Source organism: Antennarius striatus, chromosome 3 (genome assembly GCF_040054535.1).
Source record: "Antennarius striatus isolate MH-2024 chromosome 3, ASM4005453v1, whole genome shotgun sequence".
Taxonomy (NCBI): domain Eukaryota; kingdom Metazoa; phylum Chordata; class Actinopteri; order Lophiiformes; family Antennariidae; genus Antennarius; species Antennarius striatus.
In genome coordinates this window covers 28,611,519-28,633,738 of record NC_090778.1, presented here as the reverse complement: position 1 = coordinate 28,633,738, position 22,220 = coordinate 28,611,519, and the positions used below count along the sequence as shown (strand labels likewise).

The window sequence follows — 22,220 nt, the reverse complement described above, 5'->3', positions numbered from 1 at the left end:
TCTGAGGACAGACCAGGATCCAGCACCGCGCGACAGACGGGTGCGTTTGGTAAATCCACCAGGGCTGGAGGTTTTCTGCCGATTCCAGGCGACCGGTGGCAGATGGAGCCGAATCCTGGCTTTAGAGATACACTCTGTCCCGTCAGGAAGGAGGGAAGGAAGGAAGGAAGGAAGGAAGGAAGGAAGGAAGGAAGGAAGGATGGAAGGAGGCCACAGCGAGAGGGTCAGAGCTTCATTCATTTATAAATAAATAAATAAATGTTATATAATATTATATATATGTATATATATATGTTATATATAATATTATACATAAAAAATATTATCATAAAATATTTACCAATAATTTAAATATTTATTTAAAATAAATACACGCGTAGCTTTTGTTTTAAAGCAAACACACTGAACATCACCTCTGTGTGAGCAGCTGAACATCACTTCCTGTCAGGCTGAGTGGAAACGAGTCATTTATCACAGGTTAATTAAATAACAGTCAGTCATTAACACGCCCACCCTCAGGGGTCAGAGGTCACTCTCTTCCCTCACTCATCCTGTGAAGGCTCTTGAACTGAAGCCTGAATGAACACGGGCTTCATGTTAGCTCCAGTTAGCATTAAATCAGATTCCTCTCTGTTCTCCAGCAGCGTCTATGAAATTATCTCTGATGGACATTTGGGTCGTAATAAAACCCCTCCCCCTGATGTTCTGACCCCCCCTCCGTTTGTCAGTTTTACGGCTCTAATGAGTTTTTATCGTCTCCGTTCTGAGTCCTTTGTCTTCCTGATGAGTCGTTGATCTCTAGATGAGCTTTTATGGCCATCATGTGACGCGTCTCCAGGAGAAGCTCCTGCTTCCTGTTGACCGGATCACGTCTGCCCTCTAGTGGCGACAACCAGCAATGACACGCAGGCCTGTCAGCAGCAAACCGTACTAAAGTTATTTTTATTTAGATGAAATTTATTTGAATGTTTGGGGAACTGTTCCTTTAATATAAACTATTGCGGCACGGATTAGTCTTTGTACAAACAAACAAGCGAGCAGCCAATCAGAGCCTGCCTCCTCATAATGATGCGTACCACGTGTCACCTTTGTCCCCGCTGTGCACACAAACACACATTGGTCACCTCGCCGGCTGGGCTGGGGTCGCGTCCCAAACAAGACAGGTCTACGCACAGGAAACATGGTTCTAACGGCTCTGTTCCGTCTGCTGCTGATGCTGTTCGCCGCCGCCGCCGCCGCCGCCGCCACCGCCACAGCACCTTTAATGACCTGTCCATCGGGGGAGGTGGGTGTGAATCGGTTCAGTGAACTCTTCAACTTTAAACTGTTTATCATCTTGTTCAGAAATGGTTCTGTGTTTTCATTGGCTGTCAGAGCTCCATCTAACGTCCAATGGTTGTGTCTCCTTCAAGGTTCCTGGTCCCTCCTCCAATCAGGAGGTTTCTCCTGGTTCTCCTGACTCAGGTACCACATGGCCCGCTTTGGCTCACCAGGTTCCCATTAGCATGCTAGCGTCTCGTGCTAACGGTTTCTCCTGATTGGCAGTGAAACGGCGGGCGCCACGCTCGCCGCCGCGCTCGCCGCCGCCGCCGCTGCCGGACGTGACCCACCTGGAGCTGCTGGTGGTGGTCGGACCCGACGTCCAGCAGGTGCACAAGCAGGACACGGAGCGCTACATCCTCACCAACCTCAACATCGTAAGTCCGACCCGAGTCACATGACCCCGAGTCACACAACCCCGGGTCACATGACCCCGAACCCGCCGCCCCGTTTCCCATCAGGCCTCGGAGCTGCTGAGAGACGCCACGCTGGGCGCCAACATGAGGGTCCACCTGGTGCGCATGATCATCCTGTCTGAGCCGGAGGTGAGCTGGTGGGGTCAGGGGTCACAGGGCTCGTAGGGTCGTAGGGTCATAGGGATGTAGGATCATAGGGTTGTGAGGTCATGTGAGTCCTAGGGTTGTAGGGTATAGGGTCAAAGGGTCGTAAGATCATAGGGTCAAAGGGTCGTAGGGTCGTAGGGTCATAGGGTTTAGGGTTGTAGGGTCAGGGGGTCAAAGGTCGTCTCCTCACTGCTGCTTCTGCTCCTCCAGCCGGAGATCCGCATGTCCTCCAACATCTCGTCGTCCTACAGGAGTGTGTGCGACTGGGGGCGCAGGATAAACCCCCCCAACGACTCGGACCCGCTTCATGCCGACATGCTGCTCTACATCACCAGGTGGGCTCCGCCCACACAGCGGCGAGGTGGGTGTCCGGCGTGAACGAGGTCTGAAGGTCTGCCTCACACACAGGTACGACCTGGTGCTGCCCAACGGGAACAACCAGGTGAGGGGCGTGGCCCAGCTGGGCGGGGCTTGCACCAGGGAGTGGAGCTGCGTGATCACGGAGGACACCGGCTTCGACCTGGGGATCACCATCACTCACGAGATCGGACACAGGTGAGCAGCTGGGACGGAAACACCTGGGGTCGATCCCAGAATTCCTCACCTGCTTTTTTCCCAGTTTTGGGATCGACCACGACGGCGCCGGGAACACCTGCGGCGAGGGACGCTTCATGATGGCCGCCGACGGCGGCTACAGCAGCGTGGACCTGACGTGGTCGCCCTGCAGCCGGCAGCAGCTGCTCACATTCTTCAGGTGAGACCATCAGGTGAGACCATCAGGTGAGACAGGTGAAACAGGTGAGAAAGGTGAGACAGGTGAGACAGGTGACACCATCAGGTGAGACCATCAGGTGAGACAGGTGAGACCATCAGGTGAAACAGGTGAGACCATCAGGTGAGACAGGTGAGACCATCACGTGACACAGGTGAGACCATCAGGTGACACAGGTGAGACCATCAGGTGAGACAGGTGAGACCCTCAGGTGAGACAGGTGGGATCATCAGGTGAGACAGGTGACACCATCAGGTGACACAGGTGAGACCATCAAGTGAGACAGGTGGGACCATCAGGTGAGACAGGTGGGACCATCAGGTGAGACCATCAGGTGAGACTATCAGCTTAGACAGGTGAGACCATCAGGTGAGACAGGTGAGAAAGGTGAGACCATCAGGTGAGACAGGTGAGACCATCAGGTGAGACAGGTGAGACCACCAGGTGAGACAGGTGGGACCATCAGGTGAGACAGGTGAGACCATCAGGGGAAACAGGTGGGACCATCAGGTGAGACCATCAGCTGAGACAGGTGAGACTATCAGGTGAGACAGGTGAGAAAGGTGAGATCATCAGGTGAGACCATCAGGTGAGACAGGTGAGAAAGGTGAGACCATCAGGTGAGACAGGTGAGACAGGTGAGACCATCAGGTGAGACCATCAGGTGAGACAGGTGAGACAGGTCAGACCATCAGGTGAGACCATCAGGTGAGACAGGTGAGACAGGTGAGACCATCAGGTGAGACAGGTGGGACCATCAGGTGAGACAGGTGAGACCATCAGGTGAGACTATCAGGTGAGACCATCAGCTGAGACAGGTGAGAAAGGTGAGACAGGTGAGACCATCAGGTGAGACTATCAGGTGAGACCATCAGGTGAGACCATCAGGTCAGACAGGTGAGACCATCAGGTGAGACAGGTGAGACCATCAGGTGAGACCATCAGGTGAGACAGGTGAGACCATCAGGTGAGACCATCAGGTGAGACCATCAGGTGAGACCATCAGCTGAGACCATCAGGCAATACTGACTGACCCACAGACCGGTACCAGTCCCCGCCCCGGGGGCTGGACCTCTGTTGGTGACCCCCCCCTGTGGTTCCTCCAGTCAGGGGAGGGCTGGTTGTGTGACGGACCTCCCGGTCCTGGGGGGCACGCTGCAGGACTGGAAACCGGGTCTGTACTACGGCGTGGACGACCAGTGCAGGATCGCCTTCGGCAGCAGCGCCAGGGCGTGTTCCTTCACCCCCCCTGACCTGGTGAGTCACCTGTAACGGCGGCCTGACACCACCGGGGGGCGAAACCCGTCCAACGTTGTGGTTCTGCTGCAGCCGGCCTGCCGGGCCCTGTCCTGCCACCTGGACCCCCACGACGACGCCTCCTGCAACCGCCTGCTGGTGCCGCTGCTGGACGGGACGGAGTGCGCCCCCCGCCAGGTAGAGTGAGTCACTGCGGCGCGGCGGGTCCGGACGGGCCCGGGGCTGTTAGTGATTGTGTGTCCTCCCCCAGTGGTGCCTGAAGGGCCGCTGCGTGGCCCCCGAGCAGCCTGGGGGCTCGCTGGTGGTCCATGGGTCCTGGTCCGACTGGTCCGACTTCTCCCCCTGCTCCAGGACGTGTGGTGGGGGGGTCACGCATCGCACGCGCAAATGCAACAACCCCAGGTGAGACACCCGTCGCCCGTCGCCATGGCAACGACAACAAAATCAGTCACTGATTTCTTTCAGGCCCGCTTTTGGGGGGGACGACTGCCACGGGTTGGACGTGGAGGCGGAGCTCTGTCACCGCCGGGTGAGTCGTGTTTACGGACCGGAGGTCACTATTGATCCGTCTGATCAGCTGACCAATGGCTGGTCAGAGTTCACCCCCCCCATAAAAAATAACAGTAGAGGTAAGCCTCAACCTAACAACTACTAGAGTAATGTCATTACTGCTCTAAATACTACAGTAATGTCAATACTACTCTAAATACTACAGTAATGTCATTACTGCTCTAAATACTACAGTAATGTCATTACTGCTCTAAATACTACAGTAATGTCATTAGTACTCTAAATACTAAAGTAATGTCATTACTGCTCTAAATACTACAGTAATGTCATTACTGCTCTAAATACTACAGTAATGTCATTAGTACTCTAAATACTAAAGTAATGTCATTACTGCTCTAAATACTAAAGTTCTGTACCCTCCGACCAGAAATAATTGCAGGACATTAAAACATCCCATAATAATAAAATGCTACTTCTGTAATGTAGTAGTACTGTAAAGTACTGTAATGTAACTTTAACATCTCTACCTCTGCTGAATGGATTTCCTCCTGGGGGGTGTAAGGGGTAAGCCCAGCTTTACTCCACTGAGGTGTTCCACCACACTGACCTGAATGACGCGCTGATGTCACTTCCTGTTCATCAACAGACACGCCCCTTTATGTTTGATGACTGTTTGATTTCATGAAGTTTGTCAGTTAATCCACCAATAGTTAACATCAACTAGTAAAACATTCAGAGTTCAGTGTTAGCGTCAGTTAATGCTTCCTGACAGAAACCTGACCCGGAAACATTGGTTCCTACATCATTTAGTTCCTACAGGAGGACAACATTGGTTCCTACATCATTTAGTTCCTACAGGAGGACAACATTGGTTCCTACATCATTTAGTTCCTACAGGACAACATTGGTTCCTACATCATTTAGTTCCTACAGGACAACATTGGTTCCTACATCATTTAGTTCCTACAGGACAACATTGGTTCCTACATCATTTAGTTCCTACAGGAGGACAACATTGGTTCCTACATCATTTAGTTCCTACTGGAGGACAACATTGGTTCCTACATCATTTAGTTCCTACCGGACAACATTGGTTCCTACATCATTTAGTTCCTACAGGAGGACAACATTGGTTCCTACATCATTTAGTTCCTACAGGAGGACAACATTGGTTCCTACGTCATTTAGTTCCTACAGGAGGACAACATTGGTTCCTACATCATTTAGTTCCTACTGGAGGACAACATTGGTTCCTACATCATTTAGTTCCTACAGGAGGACAACATTGGTTCCTACATCATTTAGTTCCTACAGGAGGACAACATTGGTTCCTACATCATTTAGTTCCTACAGGAGGACAACATTGGTTCCTACATCATTTAGTTCCTACTGGAGGACAACATTGGTTCCTACATCATTTAGTTCCTACCGGAGGACCAAAAAACCACAGGAAGTGACATCAGAGCAAACTGAGATCTGCGGAGTCATGTTAACATGACACATGGAATCTAAACCTATGGGGTGCTGGGGGGGTTCTTGTCTCCGTTGCAGTCATGTGACTCCACCCAGCTGGCCTTCATGGCGGAGCAGTGCTCCCGGACCGACCCGGACCCCCTCTACCTGCAGCCAGGCTCCGCCTCCTTCTACACTTGGATCCCCGCTGTGGGCGTCGCTCAAGGTGGGCCTGAACTAAGCCCCTCCCTGCATGAGTAGACACGCCCTCCTTCCCTAACCTCCTGTTGACCTGTGACCCCCCCACCAGGTGACGACCTGTGCAGGTACATGTGCCAGTCCCAGGGGGAGGACTTCATCGTGAGCCGCGGTGCCCACTTTGTGGACGGGACCCGCTGCGAGCCGGACCCCCCGCCCCCGTTTGGCTCCACGGCGGCTTGTCTGAGGGGGCGGTGCCAGGTAGAGGCGCACATGTGAGTATTAGCTTAGCGTCGCTGATGACGCACCTGACACGTGTTCTTCTGCGTCAGCTGTTTGGCTGCGACGGCGTGCTGGGCTCGGGGACGACGAAGGACGTGTGCGGGGTGTGTGGCGGCGACGGGTCCACCTGCACTTTGACCTCTGACACCTACACAGGTGGTCAGGCACAAGGTAGCGTTCATTAAGCTTCATAAGGCGACGGTATCGCTCTCAACCCGGGAGCTGCACACAGCCGCTGCTAACAGCTAGCATAGCATAGCTAACCGCTAATAAAGACATAATGAAGTATGCATTAGTACATATGTGGTCATAACTGTTCACAGGGTTCTTATGAAGGCTTATGTCACCTCTGTTCCAGAGTACGCCACCTTCCTGTCTCTGCCGGTGAACGCAACCCAGGTCCACGTGGTCAACAGGGCGCCTCTCTTCACGCACCTGGGTGAGCCCCGCCCCTTTGCCGCTGCTGCATTTCCATGGCGACGGGGTTTAAACCTGGTGCTGTGTTTGCAGCTGCGGCGGCGGGCGACCGCTACCTCGTCTCCGGGACGGGCAGCATGGCGCTGAACACGACCCGCCCCTCGCCGCTGGACGACGACCGTCTGGTGTACCGCCTCCACCTGACCCCTGACCTCCTACCTGAGCTGGAGGAGGTGTTCCTGCCCGGACCCCTGCAGGAGGAAATCAACATTCAGGTGAGGGAAGGAAGCTGGACGGCGTCTGGTGTTCCAGGCGTTAGACGGAGCCACTGGTCCGTTTCTCCAGGTGTTTCGCAGGTACGGAAAAGAATACGGCGAGAAAACCGACCCCGACATCAGCTACCGCTTCTACGCTCCCGCCAGGAACTCCACTAGAGGAACATGGGCCGTCTCCACCACGCCATGCTCCGCCTCCTGCGGATCAGGTGGGCGTGTCTCTTTAGCACCCTCCGGTGGCGGTCGGCGTCACGTCCAACAAACGCATTCCTTGTTTCCTCCAGGTGTGCAGACGCATCGGTACGTCTGTGTGGATGAAGACACCAGGAACCAGCTGGAGGAGCACGCGTGTGAAGCTCCGCCCCCGGCCACACCGCCACCCACTTCCTGTCGGCTCCGCCCCTGTCCCCCCAGGTCGGGTTCGTCGTCCGACCTTTCTTTAACGTGGACGTGTGCAAACTAGTGACACCTTCTCTCTTCAGGTGGGTCTCGGGGCCGTTCGGGCCCTGCAGCGCCCCCTGTGGGGGCGGAGAAAGGGTGCGTCCCGTGCGATGCGTTCAGGGACACGGAGCCGACGCATTCGAGGTCCTGGATTCTGAATGTTCGCCTCATTCAGCTCCAAACGCTGCAGAGAAATGTAACCTGCAGGCGTGTCCAGCCAGGTAGGCCCCGCCCCTGCCCCGCCCCTCCACAGGCGGAGCCTTTTTTGACCCGTTCTGTTTACAGATGGAACGTGTCGGATGTGGGGGCGTGTTCGGCCGTGTGCGGTCCGGGGGAGTCCAGACGGGTCGTGAGGTGCATCCGATCTGAGGGGGGGCGGGACGTGGAGGTGGAGCCAAACTTTTGCTCCGCGCAGATCAAACCGGCGGCGTCCGTCCCCTGCGTGGTCGACGTTTGCCCCGTCGGGTGGGAAACTAACAGGGACCTGCCGGTGCTGCCGTCCGGTTGGATGCCCCGGTCCAGACACGCCCCCGTCTACGTCTGGAGTCCAATCATCAGCCGGTGCTCCAAGACCTGTGGCAACGGTAAGACGATAAGCCCCGCCTCCGCCTCGGAGCGCTTCCTGGTCAGGTCAGCCAATTGCAGCCTGGTGCTCCCGTAGGAACCCAACGGGCGTGGTTCTCCTGCGTGGACCACCTGACCCGGCTGGGGGTCCCCGACCTCTACTGTGACGCCACCACCAGGCCGCCGCCCCATTCTGAGGCCTGCAACACGGCGCCCTGCCCCCCCATGTGAGACGGCGTGATTTTTTAATATGCAGTTTTTTGGGGGCGTGTCCATGCAGTAAGGTGTGTCCTCCTCGCCACCAGGTGGCGCTCTAAGCTGGGGGTCTGCAGCGTGACCTGTGGAGGGGGCGTGGCCACCAGGATGCTCTACTGCGCTGCCGAAACAGAAGGGGCGGAGACACCGGTGGAGGACTCGGCGTGCGGCGACGCCCCCAAACCAGCGGCGGTGGTTTCCTGTAACACCCAGAGCTGCCCCGCCAGGTAAACCCCCCCGCCGCCAATGGAACCCCGCCCCCTGCTGAGTGAGTATTTAAACGCTCACCTGTGCAGGTGGAGGGTGGTCAGGACGGCCCCCTGCTCCGTGACCTGTGACCTGGGCGTGGCTCAGAGGACGGTTTCCTGCGTCCAGTCCGCCCACGGCAGAGAGAGCCAGGTGTCGGAGGAAAGGTGCGCCGGCGCCGTCAAGCCCGCCCCCACGGCGCCCTGCCTGGTGCAGGTGTGCACCTTCAGGTGGGAGGTGACGGCGTGGAGCCAGGTAGGTGGGGGGGCGTGGTCAGTGAATGCATCAGGATGTCACGTCCCCCTGGAAGCTCCGCCTCACCGCCGTGCGTCCCCCCCCTCCAGTGTTCGGTCCCGTGTGGGAACGGGATCCAGTCCCGGGGCGTGTCCTGCAGGGGCCCCTCGGGGCCGCGGCCCCTCAGCCCCCTGCTGTGCATGCACATGCCCAAACCAATCACCATCCAGGCCTGCACCGTGGGCGGCTGCGAGGAGGCGGGGCCGACAGAGACGCCGGCGCATCACAAGGCAGCGCCGCCGAGCCCGACAGCGACCACGACCCCAACCGCCGCCACGCCCGAGCCGGGTCAGTATGGCCCCGCCCCTCAGCCCGTCCCACAGGTACAGGGTGATCATGTGACCTTTTGTTGCAGGCGTGTGTGGGCGGCTCCTCCTGGAGGAGGCGGGGACGGTGGACCTGAGTCACGTGACAGGCCGCTGCACGGTGGCCATCGGTCGCCCCCTGGACGAGGTCATCGAGGTCAAAGTGGAGTCCGGATCCCTGGACTGCAGGAAGAGTTGGTTCCACAAACGCCATGGTGATGATGTCATCGCGCTGTGATTGGTCGCTGACCCGTGGGCGTGTCGTGTGTCCACAGGGGAGTACCTGATGTTCTTCGACCGCCTGGCGCTGGTGAGGCAGTGCGAGCAGGTGTCCGGGCGCCGGCGCACCACCAGAACCAACGTCCTGCTGCTGCGCCAGAACCTCCTGACCCCCGGCAACGGCGTGGTGCTCACCTACCGGTCCCAGAAGAACCGCAAGAAGAGCCTGCATCAGGGTGAGGCTCCACTGGGGTAGGCTCTCGTCCAGGAGGTTCTTCTAGAGTAGGTTCTAGTCCAGTAGATTTTAGTCCAGTAGGTTCTAGTACAGTAGGTTCTACTGGAGTTCTAGGTTCTAGTCCAGTAGACTCTAGTCCAGTAGGTTCTAGTCCAGTAGGTTCTAGTCCAGTAGACTCTAGTCCAGTAGGCTCTACTGCACCAGGTTCTACCGGACCCCTGATCTTTCTTGTGGACCCCCCCTCCAGACTGTGATCTCCAGCTCTTCGCCCCCAGCGGCGTCTTTGAGAACCCGACCACGCCCAACTCCAACCACACCTGCCGGGTCCTGATCAACGCCCCCCCATCGGTGAAGATCTCCATCCAGGCGATGCACATAGAACCCGTGACCAACTCCTCCGGGTCCCGGTCTACCTACATCATGGTGGGTCAGGCTCCCCCCACCCCCCACCCCCCCAGGAGCAGAGGACCACCTCTAAACCCGTGCTGTGCTTCCAGATCCGGGACATGGACGTCCTGAAGACCACCGTGTTCCAGGCCCCCCAGCTGTTCCAGTGGCGTTCCTCAGGGAACATGGCCGAGGTCGAGTTCCACGGCGACTTCCTGCGATCCAAAGGGAGCTTCAGGGCGGGGTACCACTTCCTGCCCCCGTCAGACTGAACCACCAAAACAGATCTAGTCCCTGGTTACCATGGAGACAGGAAAGGTCCCACGTTTACAGTAAAATGAACTTTCATTCTTCTGATTGTTAATCCAGATTATTTGTGTGAATCATGTGGAATAATCCAGAAACAAGGTGAAGAATTCTTTCAGTGTTTTTTAAGATTAAAACTATTAAAAACAACAAATTATCTTCACTTAAAATTTACATAACAGAATATATTAAACCAGTCAATCTCCTCCGCGTGGCGTCGGTTACTCCCACCACACGGTGCGTCACGCGTGGCGCTCTGCCGGTGACCCGGGTCAGGGTTGGGTTCTGGGTTGGTTCTAGGTTGGGTTCATGCATGGGGTCACTGCCCCCCCAGCAGCGCCCTCATGTCCAGCAGCGCGTCCTCCACGGCGCGGGCGAAGCGGGCGGCGTTGGTGTCCTCGCAGCTGTTGAACGCCGTGATGGCGATGTTGACGTGCTCCTCCATGGGGTTGTAGCACACGCCGTAGCCGTCCGGCACCATCGGACCCACGCACATCACGCAGTCGGTCCGGGAGCCCACCTGGGACAGAGACGGGATGCGTGAGGAACCCGGTCGCCCCCGGCGATGGCCACGCCCCCCCCCACGCACCTGGCTGGTGAACAGGTTGTAATGCTGCGCCACGGCGAACGAGGTGTCCATGAAGATCTCCGGCATGGAGGTCAGGTCCTCGATGCTCAGCATCTTCAGGCCCAGCAGGTGTCGGTCGATGGCCTGTCCGTGGATCGCCTGAGAGGAAAAAACAGACCAATCAGACGCCGCCAGAGGGGCGTGGTTCCGGTCACACCTCTGAACGGCGTCCTCACGTCGTAGGTGTTGTCCTTGTGCGTCTGGATGGTCTTCTGCAGCAGCGCCAGCCGCTCCGCGTTCTGTGGAGAACATTAACGGTCAGTCAGGCCCCCCCGAACCCCCGCCGCCCGACCCCGGCGGGTCAGACGTACCGGTCTGGACGGGTCCTCCATCCCCCGGATGAAGTTCAGCGAGTCCGTCGTCGTGGAGCGGATCACGTCCGTCCGCCCGTACCTGAACATCCGCAACGACGCGCTCTCATAGGTGGAGCAGCAGCTGCTGTAGATCCTGAGGTCACAAACACACAGCTGGTGACACACAGCCTCTCATTGGTCCAGCCACAGATGTGGGCGGGCCTTGTTTGAAACGGGTGCTAATAATGAGAATAAAATACCCAGAATGCCCCAAAAACACATAGTACAGATGGGCATGTTCACTGTGTGAACCTGGACTGTTTCACTGTGTGGACCTGGACTGTTTCACTGTGTGGACCTGGACTGTTTCACTGCGTGGACCTGGACTGTTTCACTGTGTGAACCTGGACTGTTTCACTGTGTGAACCTGGACTGTTTCACTGTGTGGACCTGGACTGTTTCACTGCGTGGACCTGGACTGTTTCACTGTGTGGACCTGGACTGTTTCACTGTGTGGACCTGGACTGTTTCACTGCGTGGACCTGGACTGTTTCACTGTGTGAACCTGGACTGTTTCACTGTGTGAACCTGGACTGTTTCACTGTGTGGACCTGGACTGTTTCACTGCGTGGACCTGGACTGTTTCACTGCGTGGACCTGGACCCCACCTGAAGTAGGCGAGCTGCAGCGCCGTCTGGACGAAGGCGTCGGGACTCATCTCGTGCTGCTTGGGGACGTTTTTCCCGAAGTGAGCGAAGGCGAGAACTTTGACGTCGAGGTCGTGAACCATCCTGAGGAGGACAGAGGACAGCGGGTCAAACGTGTGCCGGACGCGCCGGGTCGCTCGCTGCAACACGCTACATACATGTTCATGTTCTGCTTGGCCTTCTCGATGTCCCTCTTGACTTCGGGCGTGATGTTGAAGCGCAGCTTCTGAGGCATGGCCAAAGGAATCATGGGAGATGGAAGCGTCTCCGTCCTCTGCCTGCAGAGAAACGCCCATCAGAGCGGCTCTGACAGGACAGAACCAATCACAGAGCGGACACTGACATGTATTTAACCACGTGATCGATGAGGTAGACGATGGGCGGGCCCTCGGCGGGGGCGTGTTCGTACACCAGACCACACGTCCCGTCTTCGCCCACGATGAACTGGAGGGATAAACCCGGTTAGAACCTCAGAACGCTCTGCGTTCTCCCCCCAACGCTCCCACACCGACCTGCAGCGTCTTGTCGAACCAGCGGTTGCCGCTGTTCCAGCGAGCTCCGCCCCCGTGCAGTATCTGCGCCGCCACGCGGCTCAGGTACACGTCCTCCGACACGCGAGGCATCGGCGCGTCCAGGCACACGGTGAAGATGCTCTTCTGGATGGAGCGCACCGACTCCTTGTTGGTTTTATCTGAGGGACAGGAAACGTTATCACCGGGTCGGGGGTTGTTCTCAGGGGTCAGGGGGTTGTTCTCAGGGGTCAGGGGGTTGTTCTCAGGGGTCAGGGGGTTGTTCTCAGGGGTCGGGGGGTTGTTCTCAGGGGTCAGGGGGTTGTTCTCAGGGGTCGGGGGGTTGTTCTCGTGAGTCAGGGGTTGTTCTCGTGAGTCAGGGGTTGTTCTCAGGGGTCAGGGGGTTGTTCTCAGGGGTCAGGGGGTTGTTCTCAGGGGTCGGGGGTTGTTCTCAGGGGTCAGGGGTTTGTTCTCGTGAGTCAGGGGTTGTTCTCGTGGGTCGGGGGTTCCTCTCGTGGGTCGGGGGGGTTCCTCTCGTGGGTCTGCTCACCTTTGATCAGGTGGTTGTAGGCTTTGCCCCAGGTGTTGCGGTGCTGGGACGTCAGGATGCCGACCGGCTCCTTGTTGGTCTGCAGGGAGGAGTTCCAGATCTTCTCCAGCTGCACCTGGAGCTGGTCCACTGTCAGGGGGGCGCCGTCGCTGCCGTACACCTCCAGGACGAAGAACTGGGGACAAGGACCGGGTCAGGAGGGGGTTAGGGTTAGAGGACACGAGGGGCACCGGCGCCACCTAGGTTACCTGGAAGTTGTGGACCACGGTGATGTGGGTGGGCGGGGCTTTCCCCAGGGTGTGGTTGACGACCGTGTCCCTCTTCGGACCCGGGACGCGACACGAGGACAGGATCTGGTGGTACTGGTCCATACACAGGGGCTTCCCACTCAGGTGCTCCACAGGGAGGGCGTCTCTGAGACACAGCCGCGCAAAACACCCGTCAGCCCGGACATGGCTCCGCCCCCAGAGGGGCGGGTCCGTCCGGGGTTCCACTCACCTGTCGATCAGACTCTTAAAGTCCAGAACTCCAGCGATCAATTTGGCAGCGAACCTGCAGAGGAGAAAAAAATCCGGTTGGAGGTTCGACCGCGACGAGACGCAAACCCGGAAGAATTCAGCTAAAAAATAGTTAAAAACTAAAAATAATTTAATCTAGTAGATCCACCTTAAATGACGTAAACCGACGTTTACCTGGATTCATTTCATCATTTCTAGAAACATGAAAGTCCTCAGACACAACGCAGCCACGCCTTCTGCTGCGCTTCTGCTCGAGGCCTCTGTTCACTACATTTCCCATCAGCCCCTGCAGTCACAAACAGCTGAGCGATGCAGCCGGAGGCCTTAAAATAGCCGACATTCGGAGGGAAGTCGGCACAAAGGTCGTCCAGCTCAGAACACCTGGCGTGCCTCTGATTGGTCACCTGACACCGGAGCTCCTCCCCTTTGTGGCGTACAGGTTTGAGCGGAATGGAACGCACCCCGGTTCCTCACCTCATCTGTCCCTGTCGATCCTGGAAGCGCATTCGGGGCAGGACGACCCCCGGGCTGGTGTAGACCGCCACCGGCATGCGGCAGTCCAGGTAGGCCGCCTGCATCCACCACTCCGACAGCTGCAAGACGTCACATGACCGCCGTGAGGGGCGGGGCCACAACCACACCAGCGCGTCCATGCATCCGGACTCCTACCCAGTTGTCCGTCTTGCGTGCCCGGCGCTCCAGGCCCCTCTGCAGCCGCTCGCCGACGCCCCCCCTCAGGAACTCCTCCACCAGCGCCCGGGTGTGGTCCAGCTCCTCCCGGCTCACCAGGGGCTCCAGGGCGGCCAGGTAGCGCTCACACGTCTGCTTCAGGGGGGGCACGGGCAGCTTGGGTAGACCCTCCTGGTGCGCCAGGGTTCTCTCCGGGATGTGCGCCGCCGGTCGGACCCGGACGCACGGCTTCGCCCAGCCGGAGCGCAGCTGGAGGACGAGAGGAGAACATGCATTTGGTTTCCAGGGAAACCAGGAGACGAACCGGATTCAACCGGAAACGTGTTGAAGCTAACGGGAATGGAACCCGAGACGTGTGGACGACATGTAGTCAGTGTAACGGTCGTGTCGTTTACAGGAACGGGCCTCAGAAACGGGCCGAGAGCAGCTGGACCATCTGTTTGGACCCAGCGCTGAAGGTTCCTCCAGTTTATTAATAGACGCTGACACCGTTTGGAATGCGGCCCGAGACAAACACAAGACAGCAGCAGAGAGATGCCTGTCCTCAGGCGGTGACGACCAACTCACACTGGTGTACCATCACAATAATACAATATATTTAAAAGGCACGACGTTCATCAGTGTCGCCTTGAAACGTGAATATTAATTATTACCATCATTATTATTATTATTATTATTACAGCTGCTAACAGATATTTATACTTTTTTTTTTAAATTTAAAATTGTGTTCTAATATGATTAAAAAAACCCTCAAAAGTGTGTTCAAAAAGCAGATTCATGATTTCCTGAATGTGTTGACAGTTGTTAATATTCTGTCCCTAATAATTTATGAGTGAAATACATTCATCATGATCTGAGATACCGAGTCAGACAGACATGAAGGTTCTGGACCGAAGACGCGTGTTGGACCAGAAACTAAAACAAATTGATTCAGTCAAGACCTGATAGAACAATGATGATAATAAAAATAAAAATAATTAGAACGTATTTCATTTAGAAGAAATATTATATATGTGTTGCAAAAATTATTCTTAAAAAAGTAAGAATTGGTTTAAAAATAAATATAATGTAATATTATAACATATTAATATATATTCAATATTATATATTGTACAAACATTTGTTTAAAACGAATATATTACCCATTTCCGGTACTTTTCAAAATAAAATCCTTTTTGGGGCGTTTTTACCGCTCGTTAGCGGACATGCTATTTGAACATAAATATAAAGAGACGTGATTAAAAGTGAGGAGAAAAATAAACCTGATATAATAATGACACTTTGAATGTAAAGCTTTTCCTTCCGGTGTCCTTCTTTAAATCATGCATGTAAGATCATTTTACACTAGGCTTCGAAAACGTTCCAGTAAGGGGTTAATGAATATCTATCAGTATCTATAATTTATTAACATATTCGAAAGTGCTAAAATATCATTAACATTAGGTTTTTGGTAGTATTTGTTTGAAATATGTTAAATTCATTATTATTCGCTATTATCTGAACGTAAATACGGACTTTTTTAGTGATTTCCGGTAAGGATTTCAAAATAAAAGCATTTCCGTGTTGTTTTTTATTGAATCGTCTCATATATAATAATATAACGACATTATTACCGGTGCTCATCTAAAACCAAAGTACTACTGCTGTATTAATTAAAACCACATTTGGGGCTCGTTTCCGGTGCTATTTTACGCAGCACGCGCAGCAGGCTAACGCCATGCTAACGGCTAATCCAGGCCCCCAAAACGTCACAACGGTCCCGGGTAAAAACCGTGTGAACCGTTTCCCGTGCGTCCCGCTGGGGCGGGTTTTTACCGGCAGCCGGTGAAACGACGGTTCAACGTTCACCTCACGCAGTGACATGAGTGCCCCCCCCGCCCCCATTCAGTCTTATTCCGCTTTAACACACACACACACACACACACACACACACACACACACACACACACACACAGACACACACACACACGGACTCACTCACCGCGGATTTGACTAAAACGGCCAACATGTTCTCCAACGGACGCGTTAACGGTTCCAACGGTTCCAACGGTTCCAACTGTCCCGGGAATCCAGGCGGGGAAGCCGCGGGGCTGTCATGTCTCAAGGACGTCCAGCGTCTATTCTCAGCTGTCCGCCCCCCCCACTGGAGCCACCGGGAAACACATCTCCTTCAAAACGTCCGGATTGTCCCGAGTGGAGTGTGTGTGTGTGTGTGTGTGTGTGTGTGTGTGTGTGTGTGTGTGTGTGTGTGTGTGTGTGTGTGTGTGTGTGTGTGTGTGTGTGTGTGTGTGTGTGTGTGTGTGTGTGTGTGCGCGCGCTACGGTTTTATTTTATTTGTGTAAACAATAAAGTCCCAGATCGATCAGAACGAGTGAGAAATTATTTTCGTTTCAGTTATAAATTCCAGATTTTATTCAAGGTCACTGGATCCCGTGTGTGTGTGTGTGTGTGTGTGTGTGTGTGTGTGTGTGTGTGTGTGTGTGTGTGTGTGTGTGTGTGTGTGTGTGATAAACCCACTCGTGAACATCGAACAGGTGATTTATCAGCATCAATATTCTGATTTGAAGCCACACATCCGTGTTTTCAGATGACAATACTTTTATTGATGAGTGAAAGCAGCCCCTGGTATAAATAACTCTATTTACAGGATGACGTTCTGCTGCACAGACCTCTAGTCGCCACATGATGGCGCTCGTCCAACACGTTGAGAGAGACCAGGACCCTCCCCCTCCTCCCTCCCTCTCCCCTACCCCCCCCCCCCCAGCCCATAACAGAGCAGAAAATACGGTTTAAATTAAAGACACAGTTGTTTGATAGAATGTGAAGCCGTTGGCGCCAGAAGTGTAAAATGAGTCACTGGTTCGAATCCCACCGTTCAATGACCGGACAGAGAACCGCGTTCGTGTCAATGTTTATTTCAAAGCAATGAAATACAAACCCCCCCCCAAAAAACAACAACAACAAGGGGTACAAATCAAAAGGCTTCGATGGCCCGGGTCCAGCCGCTGCCCCCCAGCCGTTTGGGCTTCAAGCGGATCGTCTGGGTGAAGATCTGCTCCAGGTCCGAGAGCCCCCCGGAGCCCAGCGCCGAGATCAGGTTGGAGATGTCGCTGCTGTCCAGCGGCTCCGCGTCCGCGTCCGAGGGCGACTCCTCGTCAGCCCGGCTCCGTTTCCACGGCAGCGGCCCGAAATCCGCTAAATAGAAGTCCGGGTCCGCGATGTGGAAACTTGTGTCCAGCTTTCGCTTCTTGTTGTATCCCAGCGTGCCCTGCGGCGGTTTGCTCTGCGCGCAACAGTCCGAGGGGAAGTATCCGTTGGTGACGGTGGTGACCACATGCGTGTCCAGGTCCAGCACCGTCTTCTGGTTGGCCTGCGGGTTCGGGATCAGGATCGGGGACTCCCACGGGGGTTTTTCCGCGCAGCTCCAGCAGGACTCGGGCGGCAGCAGCTCGGGGTCTCCCGGCGGAAGCATCGCGCACGGAGACGCGTCCTGGTGCGCCGCGTCCGCGTCCGCGTCCGCGGGCTGCTGCGCGCCGCAGTGCCAGGTGTCCGACTCCACGCCGGTAAAGTTGCAGTAGAAGTCGTCCGAGAACTCCGTGAAGCTCCCGGTGAGCTCCAGGCGGTCGTGCCGCTGACGCGCCGCCGCCGCGGACGCGTCCTCGTACGGACGCGTCCGCGGCGGCTGCGACAAGTTTTTGCTCACGTAGAACTGGCGGGCGTTCCTCAGCACGTAGGTCACCAGCAAGTTCTTGTGCAGCTTGATGCCCCCGCGCTGCGTCCTGGAGCTCTGGATCTTCCTCAGGGACATGGAGATGAGGTCCTGCGCGTCCAGAGCGCACTCCATCCTGCGCCCCGGTGCGTCCGCGCTCCGCCGCGTCTCAGATCGGTTGTCTCCTAGCGGGACCGGACGTCATGTCTCCGCGCGGATCCGAGCGGACTGGTTCCATTGCGCTCCATGTCTTCCCAGTATGGGCATGGAGTCGCAACTCTCATCTTTCGTGGCCACGCCCTCCCGCGCACACCGTCCAATGGGAGGGAGGCGGTGCTTCCGTTAAACGCAAACATCACCACGAGCCTCATTCAGATGCACGCAGGAGCCGCGCGCCGCGTCTCACCGATCCGGTCCCGGTCCCGGTCCCGGTCCCGGTCCCGGTCCCGGTCCCGGTGTTTCATCCCAGTGCGCACGAAAAGCCTCCGGTTTACCGACCGCGGTGGGAAGTAGAAGACAGGGGGGGGGGGCAGAGGGGGAGGGAGACGTGTGGGGGGGGCAGTAGAATAGAGATGAATAGAAAACAATAAAAACGGTCAAACGGTCCCTGAAAAACTGAAGTTTAATGAGAGGAGCGAAAAGTACAGTAGTAATAGTAACTAGAATAGAGTAATCCCAGGATTACAGTAACTAAAGAACACAATGCAGATTACTGCATCTTGAGGAGTACTAGAGTACTAGAGTAGAACAGGGTTTATAATAGAAACATTCTGGTAGAACAGGAGAGTAAAGTACTGCATCCTGAAGAGTAATGGAGTAACGGAACAGATAGTAATAGAATAGAACGTCATTAGAGTAACCAGAGGGACTACTGAACCGCCACAGAGTAATAGAGTACAACAGGGGTTATAATGGAACATTCTGGTAGAACAGAGAACAGGAGAGTAAAGTACTGCATCCTGAAGAGTAATAGAGTACCACAACACAAAGATGACTCCCACTGAGCACCGGGGTAATAGAGTAACACAACACCAGACCCTACAGAGTAATAGAATAACAGAGTAATAGAACACAACACTGAGTCCTACAGAGTGATAAAGTAACAGAGTAATAGAATACAACAAGGGGTCCTACAGAGTAATAGAGTAACTGAGTAATAAAGTAACAGAGTAACAGAACACTGGGTCCTATAGAGTATTAGAGTAACAGAATACCAGAGTAATCGACCAAAGGAGTAATGGAACAGATAACAGTAGACTACATTGTCTTTAGAGTAACCAGAGGAACTACTGGACTCACTACAGAGTACTAGAGTAGAACAGGGTTTATAATAGAACACTGAAGGTAGAACCATCACTAGAGAACACAGCAGAGTAAAGTACTGCCCCTGAGGAGTAATAGAGTAACACAATACAACAGAGTCTGAAAGAGTAACAGAGTAATAGATTACCAGAGTAACAGAACACAACACTGGGTCCTAGAGAGTAATAGAATCCAGTAGAATACGAACATTCTACTGAGTAATCCATTACAAAGGCGTGACTGAAGAGCAAATCAGAATCTCCCCACCTATATATGTGAATAAACTCACTTGAAAAACTCACGGTGTCACGATTTAACTCCACCCACTACCTGTCAATCAAACGCCCAACCAATCACGGCGCTTCTGTCAGAACCAGAGCTCCTGAGAGCATCGAATTAAAGACAAAAAATAATCTATTTTATGTTTAATGTCCACTGACATGACGTAAACACACAGTACACAAGAAAACAAACGTACACCGTGATTTGAAGAAAAAAACCCCCAAAATAGTCGGATATTGTTGTTTATATTATTGTTTTATTGCGGAATTTCCTCGGGTTCCTACTACTAGAGTAAAATATAGTGAACTAGAATAGAATACAGTAGAATAGAATGGAATATAATAATGTAGAACTGAACATAATAGATCAGAGGCAATGGAATAGAGGATTATAATATAATATAATTTAATCGAATAGAATAGAATGCAATATAATATAATATAATATAATATACTGTAATATAATATAATGTAATATAATATTACAATATAATAATGAGCAAATATAAAATTCCAAATTTCTGAGAGATGACATAAAATAAATGTTAACATAAAGGTTAAAACACTGGAAGTGATGGAGACTCCTGAACATGTGATGAAGATGAGCACACATTGAGGAAGAGGAGTGAGGGAGAGGAGAACCCATCCTCCTGCTGTTGACAAACACACGCTAGCAGCACACGCTAGCAGCACGTCTGCTGCAGGACATGCTCCACATACGTGTTTAACCCTTTGTGTTCTCATAGGAACACAACTCAGCTGCTCACAGGGGGGTTATGGGGACCCCTAGGGGTCCTCTAGGGGGGCTCCGTAGTTGATATGAACACAAGCAGCTAGCATCACATGCTGACTCTGCTAAGCTAATTTAACAACATGTTCAGTTTAAACATCACAGATCACAACTTAACTTGTTGTTTTATGAACTAAAGGATTAATGATATGCGTGATATTTTAACGGTTTCATGATTTAATACTGTAAAATTTTATCTGCTTTAGCATCAAACATGCTTTAAGCTGATTTCCTCAAACTGACCCTGGATCAGTGTGACCTTCAGTTTGACCTTTGCTTCTGTCTCACAGACGGCTGCTTGTTGTTTTCCTCCGCTGATGCTCAATAAAATAGTTATCACAGTTTTTTTTTTGTACTTTGACATTTTCCTCCTTTTAGCACATGGTTACCCATAATGCATTGCTTCCAAAGCCTTAGATTGGAGAGAACAGGGCAACACAAAACAGACTAAACCGCTAAAGTCACAGGTTTTATTATCTGTGTAATCCTTCAAAAATGTTCCTGAAATCTGACGTCAAAGAAATGTTTGTTTTTTAATCTACGTATCCATTCATTTATTTTTATTTAATTTTAATTTTATTATTGGACCAATCAAAGGCCACGGAAAGAACTTATTGAGCAACGGGATGAAAACAGAACCTCCAGGTAACCGTGGAGACGACCTGAACGACCAATGGATGTTCAGAAGGGTTAATAAAGATAAACACAAAAAATTATTACTTTTATTTTCACACGTGTTTGTTTGGATTCCATAAAAACTATTTATTTATATTTATATTATATTTAAGTAAAATACATATCAATGTCAACTTATGTCATTTGGAGTTACGTCATTTTTGATTATTCGTTGTTATTGTTTTTTTAAATTCATGGAAAAATAAAAATCAAGTTTACGTCATTTTAGTCCACTTTAATATTATTAAAATACATTCATGAATGAAGAACCGGAAAAGTTTATCTACAATTTAATCTGGAGACGAGTTCATTCAACTAATGTCGAATTAGTTCTATCAACTAACTAACCAATTAGTTCAGACGATGTTTACCTGTTTACTTATTTCTGTTTGTTTGTGTTTCTGATTGAAAACAAAAAACATTTTTGTTTGTGTTTACAAAATGAAAAAAATTCAAACTTATTTCACCTAAACTGAGATCATCTTAACGGCGGGGGCCAGCAGGAACCCGGTCGTCCCCAGTCCTTCCATGACTTCCTGTTCCTGTCCACAGGAAGAGGAAGTCCCCTTTTGAACGCTGTCCCAGAGAGGAGGAAGCGCCGCGACCGGCTCTGACTCTACGAGCGTCATGGCGACCGTCGTCCCGGTTGCGGGAGGCGGGAACGCACACGCGTCCAGGTGTTCAGAGTGATGTCAGCCATCTGTGTGTGAACACGCAGCAGCTGGAGCCGCCATGACAGATAATCCCTCCACAAAGAGCTTTTACCTCCCACATCTGGCGGCACTGACACGATTCCCGTTACTGGAAGCCGCCGTTATGACATCATCATGGGGGTGCGGGCGTTTACAACACACGGCTCGGCGTTCCCTTTTCAACGCTGGATTGTTTTGACCGTCACTGCGTTCAAAGGAAACCGTAATTATGAATCCCGGCATCTCAGAACGCCACAGACAGACAGGAAGTTGTGTTTCCACACCTTTAAAACGATCGATGGCATCTCCGTGAGGCCCCGAGGGGATGGGCGGGGCCAGAACGGACGCCACGAGGTGTTCCCGTTGCTCCAGGATCGTCGCTTCATCCACTACAGAAGGTTTTCATGCGTGACTTTTCGGTGGTTTATTTCTTAGCAGGGTTACGTAAAAAGCACCACATGGATTTCCATGAAACCTGACGGGTGTGGGGGGGTGGGGGGCACGCCGCTAGAAAGGCCTGATTGTTTCGGCCTCGTCGGAGGGTTCAGCTCCGCTCAGGCCGGTCTGGCGTTAAACGC

General features: G+C 53.1%; 3 protein-coding genes across 3 annotated transcripts; 1 reads left to right on the top strand and 2 right to left on the bottom strand.

Moving 5' to 3' along the window:
* Nucleotides 1-1,124: 1,124 nt before the first annotated feature.
* On the top strand, nt 1,125-10,277 carry adamts13 (ADAM metallopeptidase with thrombospondin type 1 motif, 13). Its single transcript, XM_068310989.1, has 28 exons — nt 1,125-1,285; nt 1,413-1,464; nt 1,546-1,697; nt 1,782-1,865; nt 2,094-2,218; nt 2,292-2,438; nt 2,503-2,637; nt 3,762-3,912; nt 3,985-4,089; nt 4,163-4,314; nt 4,378-4,441; nt 5,974-6,100; nt 6,185-6,333; nt 6,405-6,525; nt 6,713-6,793; nt 6,865-7,046; nt 7,117-7,255; nt 7,331-7,460; nt 7,529-7,708; nt 7,773-8,071; nt 8,149-8,278; nt 8,357-8,533; nt 8,603-8,807; nt 8,897-9,134; nt 9,202-9,345; nt 9,427-9,606; nt 9,853-10,028; nt 10,103-10,277. Exons 1-28 carry the CDS (start codon nt 1,181-1,183, stop codon nt 10,262-10,264), a joined length of 4,092 nt encoding a protein of 1,363 aa, XP_068167090.1. The 5' UTR covers nt 1,125-1,180; the 3' UTR covers nt 10,265-10,277.
* Nucleotides 10,278-10,408: 131 nt separating this feature from the next.
* LOC137592672 (carnitine O-acetyltransferase-like) lies at nt 10,409-16,393 on the bottom strand. The gene is made up of 14 exons (XM_068310990.1): nt 16,175-16,393; nt 14,173-14,442; nt 13,978-14,096; nt 13,484-13,537; nt 13,234-13,399; nt 12,986-13,160; nt 12,439-12,617; nt 12,270-12,370; nt 12,085-12,204; nt 11,888-12,010; nt 11,238-11,373; nt 11,103-11,165; nt 10,888-11,025; nt 10,409-10,818 (listed from the first exon to the last, which is right to left on the bottom strand). The coding sequence occupies exons 1-14, from the start codon at nt 16,199-16,201 to the stop codon at nt 10,618-10,620; spliced, it is 1,872 nt and encodes a 623-aa protein (XP_068167091.1). The 5' UTR covers nt 16,202-16,393; the 3' UTR covers nt 10,409-10,617.
* Nucleotides 16,394-17,092: 699 nt separating this feature from the next.
* LOC137592689 (immediate early response gene 5-like protein) lies at nt 17,093-18,308 on the bottom strand. The gene has a single exon (XM_068311020.1). The coding sequence runs from the start codon at nt 18,035-18,037 to the stop codon at nt 17,168-17,170; it is 870 nt and encodes a 289-aa protein (XP_068167121.1). The 5' UTR covers nt 18,038-18,308; the 3' UTR covers nt 17,093-17,167.
* Nucleotides 18,309-22,220: the final 3,912 nt, after the last annotated feature.

Bases quoted from the DNA above. Each gene is read 5' to 3' on its own strand.
- adamts13 (XM_068310989.1), top strand. From the start codon at position 1,181: ATGGTTCTAACGGCTCTGTTCCGTCTGCTGCTGATGCTGTTCGCCGCC. The intron at 1,286-1,412 runs GTGGGTGTGAAT...GTCTCCTTCAAG, and splicing joins TGACCTGTCCATCGGGGGAG to GTTCCTGGTCCCTCCTCCAA. The intron at 2,638-3,761 runs GTGAGACCATCA...TGGTTCCTCCAG, and splicing joins CAGCTGCTCACATTCTTCAG to TCAGGGGAGGGCTGGTTGTG.
- LOC137592689 (XM_068311020.1), bottom strand. From the start codon at position 18,037: ATGGAGTGCGCTCTGGACGCGCAGGACCTCATCTCCATGTCCCTGAGG.
- LOC137592672 (XM_068310990.1), bottom strand. From the start codon at position 16,201: ATGTTGGCCGTTTTAGTCAAATCCGCG. The intron at 13,538-13,977 runs GTGAGGAACCGG...TCTCCTCTGCAG, and splicing joins GATCGACAGGGACAGATGAG to GTTCGCTGCCAAATTGATCG. The intron at 13,400-13,483 runs GTGAGTGGAACC...GCTGTGTCTCAG, and splicing joins TTTAAGAGTCTGATCGACAG to AGACGCCCTCCCTGTGGAGC.